The sequence below is a fragment of the Labrus mixtus genome, chromosome 13 (genome assembly GCF_963584025.1).
Source record: "Labrus mixtus chromosome 13, fLabMix1.1, whole genome shotgun sequence".
Classification (NCBI taxonomy): Eukaryota; Metazoa; Chordata; class Actinopteri; order Labriformes; family Labridae; genus Labrus; species Labrus mixtus.
This window is the reverse complement of record NC_083624.1, coordinates 2,505,446-2,521,121: the sequence shown is the minus strand read 5'-3', so window position 1 is coordinate 2,521,121 and position 15,676 is coordinate 2,505,446. Positions and strand designations below refer to the sequence as shown.

Below are 15,676 nucleotides of genomic sequence, written 5' to 3'. Positions count from 1 at the left end.
TCGTATTACCATCGACGTGAGCCTGTCTGTCACTACAGCAGATTGCATTCCACCTGCTTTTGCTCTCTGACTGTTTTTCCTGCTGTCACCAAAGCGTGCTGATACGTGACTGGTCACGTGAGCTGGCGACAGATCATCTCTACTTTTGTTTTTTTTTACGCCGTCTGAGTAATGTGGTGCTCCCTCTAGAGGAGTCCTCCAGTAACACGCGTTGTAAATAGGGAAGTATGTGAGCATTTGCCGTATGGGTACGTGTGGTTCAAAAGCAATTATATTTGAGCCTTAAGTCTACAACATGAACATTGAGATATAAGCTTGACCATGTTAGTTATTTAGTGAAATCCAAGCAAGAAAAGAATGAAAGAATGATGTAGTTTTGCCGACCCTCCAATATACTGTCTACCCCTCCAGTACACCGAATACAAACTGTTCCATGGTATAATAAAAAAATGGGTATTTTTTCTATACTGTACAGTATCCTTTAGGGATCCTTATCCTTTAAGTTTACATCTTGTTTCCGTTTACCTACATTATGTACGAGTATGCAATGTACATAAACCTAAAGTGTTACCTAATCCACAGCTGCAGAGTAAACTTAGCACTTCAGTCCAGAAATGTAAGTGCAAAGCAAACACCAGCATGAGGGACAATCCACAGGAAAGCAGAGAGGAGGAAGGAGGACCAGGTTTATTCTGGTAAACACTGTCTGATCTGATGTGCACTGAGATGGAAGAGGAGAGAAATAGAGGCTGCTGTCAGAGATAATGTCTCCCCCCCCCCCCTCTCTCTCCTTCTCTGGATCTGTGCATGCACTGAATAATTTAAAGCTTTACAGTACAGCCGGTGATAAAGTCAACCGAACGGCAGAGGCTCTGACTGAGACACGGGAAGAAACATCACTGCTCGATATTTGACTCTGTGTGATAAGAGGAACATGTAGCGCTCATCGTCTGCACAAAGAGGATGATTTACTCGATGAATATTTCAGAACAAGCTGGAATGTTACCTGATTACGCCTCAGTTCTACTTCATCATGCAGAGAGGCTTTTACTTATTTGAGCTTTGTGTTTGCGTAGTTGCATTTCTCCTAGGAAAATTGGCAGCACTGTTTCCCTATGACTGCACCTCATTGATGAATATATACTGTAGGCCTATCACAAATGATTGCCTGTTGTGTTTTTGACATGACATATTAATCCAGAAAGGTTTAAACAAGGCAACTAATAACATTTTTTAAGACACCATATGTTTGCAAATTTGTAAATAATGGGCACAACGTCCTATTCGTATGTTTGAGATCATCAGCACTTTACAAAATAGATTCAGGGTTTATCACTTTAGATTGATAAACTTTAGATTTGCTATTTATTGTCTAGTTTTTGCATATTTTCCCTACATCACGTCGGATATATGATCAGGAATTGTTTTATTATTATGCTAATGTTATTTGCTTTTTTTTTGGTATGACTGTTATTGTTATAGGATTTTGATTCAGTCATTTCCTGTTGTTCTTATATCGACTCAATATATGTTACTTCCTCTGTTCAGGGTTTAAACACTGTCAGTCAGTTTTCAAGTCAGTCAGAGAGAAGTTGTAGGAACAATTTTTCTGCAATTTTCACATTTAAGACAGCAAGAACATTTCTGGAAATTGCCACTAAATCCTTAAAACACATTGCAGTGTCTGCCTTAAAGTTTTACTTCATCATTATTTTTTGGCTGATGAAGAGGGTTATTGATGTCAAATTCTGCTGCACTGACGAAATGAAGATCGCCCACAGGCTGTACTTACTCCGTGAATGTGTCTACATTTGAGTTTTTAGTGGCTAGTGGGTATTTAGCAGTGGAAGCCTTTTTAAACTTTTACTTTCATTTAAAGTCAGTCAAGGGATTCAATATTTCAGATCTGAATTCTAATATTTCCTGCTTAAATCCACTGAAAGTGTTTTTTTAAAATGACGCTATTCTTTTTTGTTCACATGACATTTAGGAATCAGTTTTTGTGTCGGCTATAACCTGGTTCATTGAGGAAGCACAACACGTGGACTTACGTATGTTTTCGAGAGAGAAAGAGAGTTGAGAAAGAGAGTTACTGAAGTGGAGTGGGCAGGAAGCGGTGACTGACGGGGAGACAGAGATTAGCCGGATAGCGGGCTAATGTGTGTTTGACCTCCTGAGTGGCTGTAAGCAGCAGATAAGCTAAAGACCTGATTGTCTGTGGACCTCCTCAGACACTCGCTGTAATGAGTTCATCTTTCTGAACATGTACAAAGGGAAGTTACACAGACCACTCCACTCTTCTACCCCTGACCTCTGGGAGTCCAGACTGTCTACCTTAGACCTCTGCCTGCTAAGCTACTGGTAGTTTCTCCAGAAGTATAAAAATACTTTTTTTTCCTTCTGTAGAGTGAAGAGTGAAAAACTGCACCCAGGAGGGAAGCAGGCAAATGCTTTCTCCACTGACTGCATGTTGAAGCTGGTGTTTAAACTCAGGAAGACAGAGTCAAAACTAATCAGGGTTCCCACCCCTGAAGCTGGCAGAGGCTGTATTGAATTTGGCAGCCTGAGACGAACCCAGAACACCAGGAAACCGACTGCAGAGAAACATCCACCTGTCCGAGAGCAGCAAAGTGTGGGCGCTCTCGGGTTCCTTCATATCAAACGCATCAAAAGTGCATCCACTCACACTCCTCCCCAGGGTTGAAGAGAAAATATTAATAAAGGATTAATAAGATTCTGTCTGCAGAGCATCTGGTCACAAGACATGTATTAATGATTTATGTTGTTTAAGCTGCAAATGAAATGATGTCTTACCGTATTAAAACGGCAAAGAAATTGTTTTCCATCCATCACAGCCATCAACGAGGCTTGGTTCCTGTTTTTCTTCATTGTGTTTGAGTTTTTTTCTTGACTCTTGGTTTCTCTTTTGGGCTCATTATTTCAAAGTCGGGAAAATGGTGGAAGGCTAAGTTAGCTGTGGGTTGCAGACACATTGAAAGATCAGATTGGACGCAGACACTGTAAACAATGCTATTAGAGCTATTACTTTAAAATTGTCAGGATTCACTGTTTTTCATGTTGTTTTCTAGTTGCCATGGATGTTTTTAGAGCCGTTTTTTAGTGCCCAATTTATTTCTCTTCCATTACAAAGCAGCATTGTTTGGTGGGTGGTGGTGGTGGACAGTGCGGTTTAACAGTCACACAAATGAGCTGACATGGTTCTTCTGGGAGATATACAGAATATGCTATGAGGCAATTCAACACATTCCTGTTTATTTCTGCTCTTAGGGAAAGCTGATGCTTGCTGTTTCTGTAAACACTTACCGACACCACACAGACTAATGCTGCAGAATAAGATTATAAACAGCTCACTCGTCTTGCTTTTCTAACCCTGACAAAAACTGAATAAGCTTGCAAAACTTCAAAATGCTCACACTAATCATCATTGTGAGTCCCCTTTTTCCAGCCAACACAGCCCACTGCTGAGAAACGATAATAATCCTCTGCGTTGGCTTTGCTGAAATGTCTTCATCCAGCTTCTTAAGCACTCTGAAAGCAAAGAGAATAAAAGCATGTGTGGAAATGCGAAGTCTGTATTTACAGAAAAGCAGACTGACCATTTAAGATGATTTAAACTGAATGAATAGATATAAATTATGTCCTTCCAGAGAAATACAATCAGTTTGGTCCCTTTTAATTAGTTAATTAGCCGTTTCTATGTAGGAGGACACACTCACAGAGCCGATATGCTGTATACGAGCTCCCTTACTTCTGCTTAATTGATCCCCAATCAGCCATTCATTATTTGATTACCTCATTTAGTGTGCATGTCACTGGTTTGTACATCAGCTCAGTCAGTGACAAGTCAGCTCTAATTAAAGACCAGGACACTATAAGCAGCCATTTACAGGCAGGGGAGAGCCATAGAAATTCATGAGATTGTTTTAATCAGTAATAAAGACCTAAATTAGCAGCTTTATTGAGAATACGAGCCTTTCTGTTGTAGTAATGCCACACTAGGTCTCCGTACGTCTGTGCTCTTGCCAGCGGCTGGACAGGATGTGTCCATCTGCCTTAAATGGCCATTAAGATAGAATAACGTGCCACCATGGTACTCATAATTGAAGTCGTCTGGGTGTCCAGACAGGAGTGATTTCAGTCATTCAGTAGAAGGTTATACTCAGAATTTAATGCCTGTAAAGCAAAGGCACACAATCTCTGGGGGGAATGAAACATGTGACAGTTCAGAAGAGACTAAACCCCTGAAGAAAAGATACATGTTGGCCATGTGCAATATTCCTTATAACTGGCTCTTGCAAAGCCCGCAGATGTACTTAAAAGTAACGGTGTGATGAAACAATCATTCATTTGCTTTCTTTGTCATTTGGCATTTGGTGGCATTTCGAATGTTCATTGCTTTGGTCCCTTTGTCCTCTGCCATTTCTCTCCACTACTACTTCTCGTATTCTCTTTGAGGATGGCTGATTTCCTTTTTTGTGCAACAAACAGTGACTGCTAGCTGGATACCTTATTGACTAAAGTTATACTAACTGAAAACACAATAAAAACAGAGGACATAGTTAAGTAGTGGGGACAGGATGTGTAATCCAGGGGGGGAATAAACAATGGAAATAGCATTTTAGGGGATGTGTGATAATGTCACAGTGCTTAAACCTGTAATTATACATTAAGACAAAACTGGTTGAGGAAAAAAAAGGTTAGAAAAGGTTTGATGTTTTTCTAGATCTGACTGTCCTCTCATGACTGACAACATTTCCAGCATGGCGACCGCCATCAACAGGCTTCCAAAGCCCCCCTTCAGTAACAAATAGGGGACATCGCTCAGGCTTCATCCACAATAATTTACAGTCTATGTTCTCTTCCTGTACACCCAAAAGACGAAGAGCCATGTGAATTTGTCAACATTAGAACATTTACATTGGTTCTCTTTATCTTCCAAACAGTATTTTAGAGCACATTTAGACAACAGCTGCAAGGTAAACACTGCTGTCACCAGAAAAAGAAAGCTAGAATTTTTATTATTTTCATTCACTTCATTCATATCTGAATGTGCAGTTAGGGAGGATTCTGCATCAAGTAGAGGTATGTCCATTATTGCATTGAGAAAGAAACCCACAAACCGGTCTGCAGTATTTCAAAGTGTGTTGTGAATTGGGAAAGAGAGGTTTTGATAAGGTTTAGTCTTAGTTACATGCCATTGAACAAAATACCAGAGAGCCATGAGCAGATTCTACCATTTATTACACATATTACATTCTTAAATAAAAATGCTCCACTTAACAGTTCTTGCATAGATATCTTACAATACCAATTTAGAAAAGAATTATGAAACAGACCAGTAACAAAAATAAATTTTCTTCTTCCTTAATAAAGAACATTACCATACTAACATCATATAATACAAATAATATTTTAAACACTTTGTACAGCAAAAATTGTAAGTAAAACAACAGAAAGGAAAGTAAAACGTAAAAAAACCCAACAGATGTGAAGGTGATGTCGGAGAGGAAGGTGGGTGTGGAGTGAAGGTTTATGGATTGAAGGTTGAAATGAAAGGTATCAGAGTAACAGAGCCCCGGAGAGACAGGTGAGAGGGATGTTGTGATGGAGAAAAACACATCTGCTGTCTTCTCTTTTCTCTACATGTCAACTCACCCCAGGAAATAGAAAGTTGGTTTAGTTTGAGTTAGATGCGTATACAGACTGGATGATAGAAAGGGGCTTTCTCTAAAGACAATAAAGGACTTGTCACTTATTTCATTATGTGACATGAACATTGGCATCCAAGTCATGTCTGTCTGTTCATCAGATTTTTGTTGTATGGGTGCTAATGCTTACTAATTGAGAGTATGCTCAGTTGTTCATTATAACTTTGGTCTCATTTTGACTATAACCCCGTTTAGAAATAACCATAATTATTAGGAACGATGGGCAAAAGTAAGAAAATAAGACCCAAGTTTGGGGAAAACAACCAAATTTAAATGTTATCAATTGAAAGAAATAAAAAAAATCTCATTTACAGCCAATCACTAATAGAGTTCTGATGATGATAATCAACAATATTGTATACAATAACTTTTTTTTTGTTACTTATTGTGAAGGCATTGCTTTACCAAAATTGTACAAAAAATTGATTAGCAATAAAGTTGTACTATTTGACAAAGCTTGTACGTAAGACGAATAGAACATTTCTGAGACAGATTTGTTTTGCACATACAGAGGGGGGAACCACTGTCCTCAAGAAGTTCTTGAACTTGAAGTTACCCATACAAATCCCTCAAGCATCAGGGTCTAGCTGTGCAGATAAACCGACAGAGATGCACCTACACAGACGAGTTGTCTGGACTTTCACTGTTCTGACTGACGACATTTGGATAGAAAAGTGGAAAAGATATTGCAGTCTTTCTGAAGAACTGCTTGGAGCTCAAAAGCTGCATAGCGCTTGAGAACAGCTCCCAGAACAGAACAGCTGGATATGTGAGGACTCTGAGCATGTTTGAACCCAAAGGGGCTCAGATGGTCGAGGTTTGGGTGGAGAGGGTTTCGGTTGGAGTGAGGTGAAATGTACAGACACAAGGACAGGGGCAAAGATCTGTGAATCTCTTATATACTGACACTTCAAGCAAAGACAAACACAGTAGAAACAGACAGTCACTTCAGGATGCTACTGACGCCAAGACAATTCAACCAAGTCCCAGTTTGACTGAATGTTTGAAAGTACAACCTATTCCTCAGAATAACGGTGATGTAAAAGGCATTTCACCAGAGGTTTTAGTCTGTATGTGGACGTGTAGCAAAATGGTTCTTGGTGGCAAAGTGCATCCTGGATCAGTGACACATGTTAAGTGGATATTTGACAGAGTGCTCCAACAGACTATGCTAGCAGTGCGTGCACATGGAGAGTGTGATAGCTAAATATGATTATGTAGCGCAATGTTTGCGAGAACTAAAGCCGATCTATAGATATGCTGAAATGTCTGAGACAGTGCTGTTGCCAAATACAGATCTGTATGAAAGATCTCACACTATTTACAAAAGCTGCCTAAATTGACAATCCTTCTTCTGAGTAATATGTTGGAAACTGTGGAAACCGGAGCCTGGTCCCTGAACGGACAATGTTAGAAGAACTGCCTGGAGTCAAGGACAATGTTTAGAGACTTTTTTTTTTTTTTTTTTTTAAATGGGTTTGTTGGTTTGAGTCTGAATTTGCTCTTCTTCTTACTCGGAACCCTTTCAGGCTATTTACTAGTTCAAATGGTTGTTAATTGCAGATACCTTGACAAGTTCTCCAATGAGTGACACATGTCAAAACTACAAAGAAGAATGTTTAAGTTTAAATGGATGCAGGAAATTTGGTACAATGAGACCATGATCTAGGCTGCACCTGCATAACTTGTCCGTATAATTGGCCAATGTTTCTGCTTGTTAGTAAGAAAAAACATATTGGTGTTCTATTGGGCAAACCTACTGAAAGTGTGTAGACTCCATCTTTTCAGATGAAGCTTGGCCATCCGAAGCCTCTCTGCTTGCTTTTGCATCAATACGAATCAATCCCAGATTCAGACCAACCTGCCTTCACTAAGTTCCCAAGGACAGAAATGTCCTTTTGGGATTTCTTCTGAACTCTACACAGATGATACATTGGTAAACTCTTGAACAGTTGGTGAATTAAAATTGGTTTCCAATGTAAACAATTTCCCAAGACTCCAGACCCACTCTGACTGCACTTTGATATGAAATTCACTGGTGCTATTGGCAGCGTGCTAAGCAGCTGACGTAATCTAAACTTCCTCACTCCTGCTAACCCTGCCAGCACAACAACACCAGACACCTAAGACCATGTGAATATTATTTTACATTTGTGAACGATGAGTTCGGCTCCAGCTAGCAGTAGACAAGGGACTGAAAATGTTATGGAGCATGAAGTCCGAGCACGCTGGTAATTAAGAGTTAATGGGCCGATCAGGTGAGAAAACACTAACCCTTCTGACCTCCCATCCAAGACTCGTTTTCTGCATCTCTGCCTCTCAGCTCGTCACTAAATCTACTACATTCACAGCAGTTTACTTGCAAATATGCAAATCTTTGGGCAAAATGTGTAAAGTGTGCATTCCTGCAGCTGATAGTGCATGGACAACTGCTGTGGACAGAAAGGAAGAGAAGGGGTGAGGATGGAGGGAAACAAAAATGGTATTTTATCGTTATAGGAATAGAGACGGTTGAGACTTTGCGGATAAATGGTCATTTATTTTATCTGTAATCCATGAGATAAAATGCAAAGGCTGATGTAATGATTTAGATATTCATGTGGGAAAATGTTTTCTTTAATTCTTTTCCATCACAGTTTAGTGTTTATTTTAATATATCTCACTATCTCCTGGCATTTCTCTATGCTAACAGGATCTCTTGTGTCTACATCAAATCTGTCCACTGGGTACAAAGCGTTGGAATCCGTCCATCTCAAGGTCCCTGTTTTTTTTGTTGTTGTTTTTTTGTTTGCTCCAGACCGCTCAGTTTCCCTGTGACCCAGAGCGATCTCATTAGCCGAACTGCGACTGGAGAAGAGGACCCGGGAGTGCTAATGCTAATCAGAGCAGTGGGACAGCTATAGCTGGCCTGGAGGAGCCTGAGAGACGACATGAGACCCGGAGCAACACTGTGACAGAAAACCTGCTTCTTCAGGCAAAGAGACGAAATGTGCTATGGTATCTGAAGTGACTTTGAGATCTGCTGGATGTCAAGATGGATTTTAATTCAAGGGGAGAAGAAGAGCTATGAGTCAAATTTATTGAATACTATCCAGCACAATTCCTTGAATCCTCTGTATTTATAGTTTTGGGCATATTGTCCAATATCTTGTTCCTTAAAACCCAGAAAAGGGTTGTCATTTGGCATGGTTTTCCAAAGGAGCAGATCAATGTCAACCATAAATTAGTTTCCATTGTTTGTCAGCATGCAGCCAAAGGTTTGCCCTCGACTGCAAGACAACACGGCATTCGTCGGTTTTCTGTGAATTAGGTTCTCTTTTGGGGTTAGCAGCTCAGAAAATGAGTTGGCTAACGGAAAGCGACGAGACAAATGGGGACAAAATGCAAATGAGCAGCTGATTATGTGTCCTACTTCCTTTTACTGAGGAAACAACTGTTAACAACAACGTTTGTGCTGAATATGGTATTTTAAGTATATGATTTACGCGCAGATAATCGAGAGGCCAAATACTGATACTGATCTCAGCATTCGGATGAGCAAGTGAGTGGATGTATGGATGAATGAAGGGTTTAACCAAAAAAAGAATAAACACATTGTCAGCCATCGCTTGGATTAAGAGCATTTTTCAGCAACAGAAGTAAAAACCAAAATTTCTCCCACAAGGTTGCACACATGTTCAGCAGTTAAAAATCTGTTATCAACCACCTTGCTGAATCACTGCTTCCCTCACAGTTTGCCTAATGTGGACACACACACACACACGCACACACACTCACACACTCACACACTCACACACACATATGCACATTCATGCCATCAAAAGCTTCACAAAAGTGCTACGATCCCCGTCCCTCTATGATTGTACGTCCTGTATAGGGGGGGTTCCTTCTACATCCCATTGCATGTCTCAACATTTTGGCATGACTTTTGCATCATCCAAGCTGAAGAAAACAACCATCAATACAGCTTTTGTTACAGAAACCAAACAATGAAGTAAAATCAAAAGTGAAACACTGGATTCATCCCAAACGTGGGTTGCTTTACGCTGTATTTAGCAGAAAGAGAGAGTTAGTAGAGAAAGCTGCCGCTGGATACAGAGGCCTCATATGGAGGCGGTCTCCCGCTGATCTCTCCTGACCCGGGAGACTTTGCCCGTGGCTGAAGGGCAGTTCCACGCTGGAGGTTTTTGGTATCGATTGTTCGAAGCTGCACCATAAAACCCCCTTGAAGGGGAATGTTTTCACTGTTTCACCTAATGAAGGCTGGCAAGGCCGACTGGCACGATGACTGGGCATGCTGGGATATGAAAACCCCCGCCAGCTTCAGGAACCGTGAACCCTTACCCAGTCGTACCAGTCAGAAGTGAGTATTAGACTGTTAGCGTGCGCTACAGGGCATAAAGGTGGTGGTGGGCAGATGGAGCAGCGGTGTAAGTGTTGGTGTTGGCGGTATCAGTAATGCCCTGATCACAAGGCGAGTTTAGATTTTCTACAACCCATTGAGCAAAAGAAGCAGGTGTGGATATTTGCTCTCCCCAGTTTTCACCTCTCATGAGATATTTTTTACATCAGAGATTCCAGGGTAAGTGATTACCCTTAGGTTAGAGATAGAAGCCATTGTTATGCATTAGTCTTCAGCGACATGGATTCAAAATCAGTGATTATTCTTTTAATAAAATGTGTTGACTTTCATGGAAAGTTGCCTACATCAATGCTGCAGTACTCAGACGATAAGACCAAAGTGCAAAGACAAATTGTACAACAATAATGAATATTTCACATTGGGTTTCAAGGGGAAGTATTTTCAATTTGGAAAGAGTTTAGTGCAAGTCGCAATGCAACAAATCCAAATGTCTCAGTTGGAGCTGATTTGAAAGGTAGGCTACCTCGCACATTTTCTTGTAAACAACACCATGTTTACAAAAATACAATTTTCCTAGTTTTACATTCAATGAAAAGGTTCATTTTATGTCCTTCTTCACAAAGTCATATTTATTTTTAAGTACTTAATTCTGCATTTATTCATGTGTTGGTTCCTTAGCAGTCTCCTTCTTTCTTGCCTTTGTTGGTACATTACTTCATATTTCTTGAGCGTAACTACTTCCATCTGTTGGTCTGTTGATCTGGGTAAATAGATGTTGATTATGAGTTTTGGGATGTATATGGAAACTCAAAACTAAAACGAGCAGTACTTGTGGGCCAAAATCTTGCAGGGTAGCTTTAAGTGTGATAATCAGTTTCTCTGAAATCGTATTCTTCATATAAAAATTTGGTCTTAAACTTTTGTTGATTGCTGTTCTGGTGACATCAATTGTGGGAAAGTTTTCCGAGGATGTGATCCCACCGACAATTTGTGCAACAGCCAAACGTCTGGTTTTTTTTTTGTAATTGAGAAGCTGATTCACAAGAGGTTTTCATAGAACCAGACGAGCTGATGCTTGAAAAGGGACCTTGATAATTCTAATTCTCTGTACATTATCGACAGGATTATCGATATGTTTTCAGCAGTTGTATGAAGTTTTGATAAAAGGCCTGTCGGAGTTGATTTATTTCTATTTACTCGAGATGAAAGTCTGATAAAAGTGGCTTATACCCCCGATTGCAGCTAAGAGTCTCTGAAGTAAAAAACGCTGATTAAATGAGAGGCAGAAACTGTAGCGAAGGATATGTGGGTGATTGTTGGAACTGAGAACAAGCTGATTTCTCACTTCAAAGGATTTGGAATCGTTTGTTACCTCCAGCCGAGAGCTAAGATACTCCTCTACTAAACAACAGTTGCTAAATTCCTACTGTGAAAAAAGATCTGGGAGCAGAACATATAAATCCAGGAAGAGTGTGCGTGTGTGTGTGTGTGTGTGTGTGTGTGTCTGTGCGTACATGAGCTGGTGTGTATGTGTGTGTGTGTATTTGCACTAAAGGCTGCCATGCAGTGTTTTGTTTTCCAACTCTGTTCATTAGTTTAATAATTATTTCCTAAATCTTATTAGTCTTATCTCGAGAAGAGCCGTAAGCAAAAAGAAACTGCAGTGTAAGTCTGTGTGTGTGTGTGTGTGTGTGTGTGTGTGTGTGTGTGTGTGTGTGTGTGTGTGCATGTGTGTTGACGGAGTATGTGTGCTTGTTCTGTATACAATGTGTAGAGCGAGACAGGATTGTTTTTTGTGTTGGATTTTTTTTCAAGTCTTTTTATCATTTTTTTGTCTTTGTGTTCCTTTTTTCGCTGTAGAAAAAAAAGCACAGATAACATTGAAAAAAAGAAAAAAAGTCAGTGCAGTCAATGGATACGAAACAGGCAAGTTTGACCAGGCCGTGCGTGTGACCGCGTCTGTCCGGGCACGGCGCACAAAAGGTCCGTTGGCGTCTTAAATCCCACGTGAATAACCAAAAAGCGGCTCGTCAGCCTCTGCTCTTGCCCTGCAGTGATGCCAGGGGGGTGAGATTTCAGAGTCTGTGAGAGCGCTCCAGGATGAGTTTTTATAGAATCAACAAAAAGAAACGAAGAACGAGGAAGAAAAAAAAAAAAAAAGAAGAAAGGTTTTGAGTTTTTTAAGCAAGTCCTCTGCCTGACTCCGACAGAGTGCGAAACCACGGCGGGTCATACGAGGGTTTTGTTTTCCATCTGGAGTGAATCGCAGGGCAGAAGGAGCAGCACAAAAAAAATGAAGACCTCTCTGCTCCTTGCTTTTATTTTTTTTTCAAACAAAAAGAAAAATTACAAATCCCTTTTCTGAGAGTCGGTATGATTCTGTTTTTTTTTTCTTCTTGTTCATCCGCTGGTTGCTTACAGACTGCAAAAGTACAGCCGGTGCACATGGGGATTAAAAGACCAACAACGTCCTCCTTCTCATCCCACACATTCTGTTGAAGTCATCTTAGATTTTTTTTTTTTATTCCCCCCCCCCCACCTCAAAAACACAATTCAATGAGTTTTAAGACATTTTCTCCAAGAGAGAGAAAAGAACAAAGTGTCATTCTTTGTATCAACAACAATAAGAAGAATTATTGTCCTCAAAGTAGAAAAAAAGGGAAGAAAGTGTCGCTGCGCATTTCTGTCAGATGGCCTGCGGAGGTGGCAGGCGTCTCAGTGAAGGTGAGAGATGCGAACACTAACTGGAGGAGAGCCTGAGAGCTGCAGGAGCACCCGCTGACTGAACCGAGGTCCCATAGGTGCACTGAAACACCCAGCGTCCAACACGGGTTAGGATAGTCAGCTCTGCTAGAAGTCAATCTGTACAGTCTCTCTCCTGCAGATTTTGGCATTGTTGTTTTCTTCACGTAAGTAACTGAAGCTGACTGCGGCAGATGATGGTTTATTTAGTTCCATGTATGAGAAAAAACAATGAAAAAAGTTGAGTATTTGATTTAAAAATCCGGTTAAGCACTAACAAACTGACTATTATATGGATATTGAAGTTTCCCCACTGAACTATCTCCTCACCCAAAGTGACTCACACTGACTACAGAGAAAGAAAAAAGGCGGCGTAATGTTTCATCAAGCAAGTTAAGTATATGTTGGTTTGGCAGTGTCCAAGCCCCCAGAGCTGCATGAGAGCAGCCTGGGGTTCACCGGGATGATGCATTCAAAGACGGCTGTGTTGAGTGTTTACTATTGCAAGTGTGCGAGTGTGTAATTTTAAAGAAAATCAACAATCTAGCTACTCCTCGTTTTCCTCCGACTCCTGTCTGCGGTGAGAGAGGCCGTCAGTCCGTTCGATTTTTTTTTTTTTTTTTACGGCCCTCTCAGATGGATTGGCCGCCCTGCAGGTGTCATGGTTTAAGGACGGGGTGAACGAGGCGGGTGGTTGGTAGCTTGACTGCCCATCCCTCTCTCCTCCTTTCTCTCCTCCTCCTCCTCCTCTTCATCTTCATCTTCCTCCTCTCCCACTCCTTCTCCCTTCTGCACCTCAGATGTGCCTCTTCATGTGCAGGGCCAGGTGGTCTGACCGGGAGAAACACCTGCAGAGAGAAACAGGGAAACTGTGTCATTAATATTTATAAAACCTCCTGAAACCGCAAGAAAAAATATGTGAAGAAATAGGAGATATAATGTAGGGTTGATTTTTAATTTAAACTTGGAAAGAACAGAACAGGGGAAAAGATAAATACACAATTTGAACAACAATTAATAACAAAGTTCTAATGGAATGATGTGCTGTATGTTAGAGGATATGACTAGTCACAGCCAATGGCTCTGTGTATTAGTCATACATGGGCCAAACTTCCAGGCCTCCTGAAACACCCACTGGCTCCGTGTATGTCTTGGGAGCGCTCCATAATCTCAGGCCTCTTGTATTTCCCACTGGCATTGTGCATTTCCTGGAAATGCTCCACACTTTCCAGCGCCCCCCTGAACTCAACATTGCCTCTGTGCGTTTGAAGGAAAGCGTCCCACTGCTACTGTAGGGAACAATTAAATACTCCCTGAATCTGTGTTATTTCGAGGAGAACCTGATATTCTCAAGCCCGCCTTGAACTATATGTTTTTATGGATAGATATCACCTGGACAATCTAAAAGAGAGAATACTATTTAAACACAAAGACAGACAGAGACTGGCAGAGAGGCCGTGCTCATCTCTTAGTAGTCTACACACATTTAATAATTCAAGAAACTTCAGATATTTTCGGTCTTTGGTCTTACTTCATTGTGTCACACCAGTGACCCCAGATGAACATATGAAAGTCTATGTATTCAGGCTCTGTGATTTCCTAAACACGACTCCAACACGACCATAAATCACAGCCAGACCTCCACCGCTCTGCAGTCAGTCCTTGAGCTCCGGGTACAATACTATTGTAGAAACTAATTAGATATGCATCATGAACATAGACACTAATGCAGACAGGCTGGCAGTGCTCTCTGATGCCGGGCCATTTAACTCTGCAGTGACTGCACCTGGTGTGAGAGAGACATAAAACCAGGTGCTGCCCATGTGAAATATAAAGGGAATCGTAATGTCACCATGATTTTAATTTTACTACAGCATGGTGAAGACATTAAAGCTGAGCATTCACAATAAAATGCATCACAAATGATATGACTAAATGAGAGGGGGAAAAGCAAAACGTGGGAGAGAATAAAATGGGAAATTAAAAATTCACTTTGCCAGAGGGTTTATTCATTATTAATTAGTCAAGCCTATTAGATGTGTATGTGTGATGGTGTGTGTATTTAGGCGGGCTGTTGTTCTATCCAGACAAATGTGAACAGAAAACGCACAATGGAAAGTTTGTCACACCGCAGAAATATCTCTCAGGTGCTTCTACTGTGATTTATTCTCTCGATGTGCAGAAATGAACCCGTGATAATTGGGGTTGCCCAACTGGGACACTGACTTTTCCAGGGATGGCCTGAAGTTTGTGTGCACACACACAAATATAGAGCCTTTATTCCCCCCTTCTGTCTGCACTAATTACATTGACTTTTAAGTAACACAAGATAAGGGCAACACATACATTGTCAAGGCGTAATTCTTCAAGGACTCAAAATAAGATTTATGTCCAAAGTCACAATTTAAAGTAAATAAATAAATCACAAACTTCTACACACTGAGTCCCACCGCTGGCAAGGCAAATAGTCAATAATAGTCAGGGATTTTGGGGTGGTACATGGGGTGGCCAATTAGATTTTAAGGGGGGCCCATACCCCTGGACACGCCCCTGCTACTTGACTAATATGTCATCGAACATCATCTGACACACCTGTTGAATATTAGCTATGACAACTTCACCCCAGGTTGATGGTTTAAGTTAAAACAAAAGTGTATAAACAATAAAATATGAATCTGATAATGATTGAAATAACATCCATAACATGTCACTCTATTCACATTCCCAAATAGCTGACGACTGCAATTCCATTGCTTCTTTCTCTGTCTCACTTTCTGATCCCGTCCAGTCACAGCAGATGGATGTACAGTACAACAATGAGTCTGGCTCTGCTCGTGGTTTC

General features: G+C 40.8%; 1 protein-coding gene across 1 annotated transcript in view; it reads right to left on the bottom strand.

Moving 5' to 3' along the window:
* Positions 1–5,245: 5,245 nt before the first annotated feature.
* Positions 5,246–15,676, bottom strand: part of klf7b (Kruppel like factor 7b) — a 73,105-nt gene continuing 62,674 nt past the window's right edge. Inside the window, exon 4 of the mRNA XM_061053130.1 lies at positions 5,246–13,682. Within this exon, the coding sequence (XP_060909113.1) occupies positions 13,631–13,682 (52 nt within the window). The 3' untranslated portion in view covers positions 5,246–13,630. The remainder of the gene's footprint in view (positions 13,683–15,676) is intronic.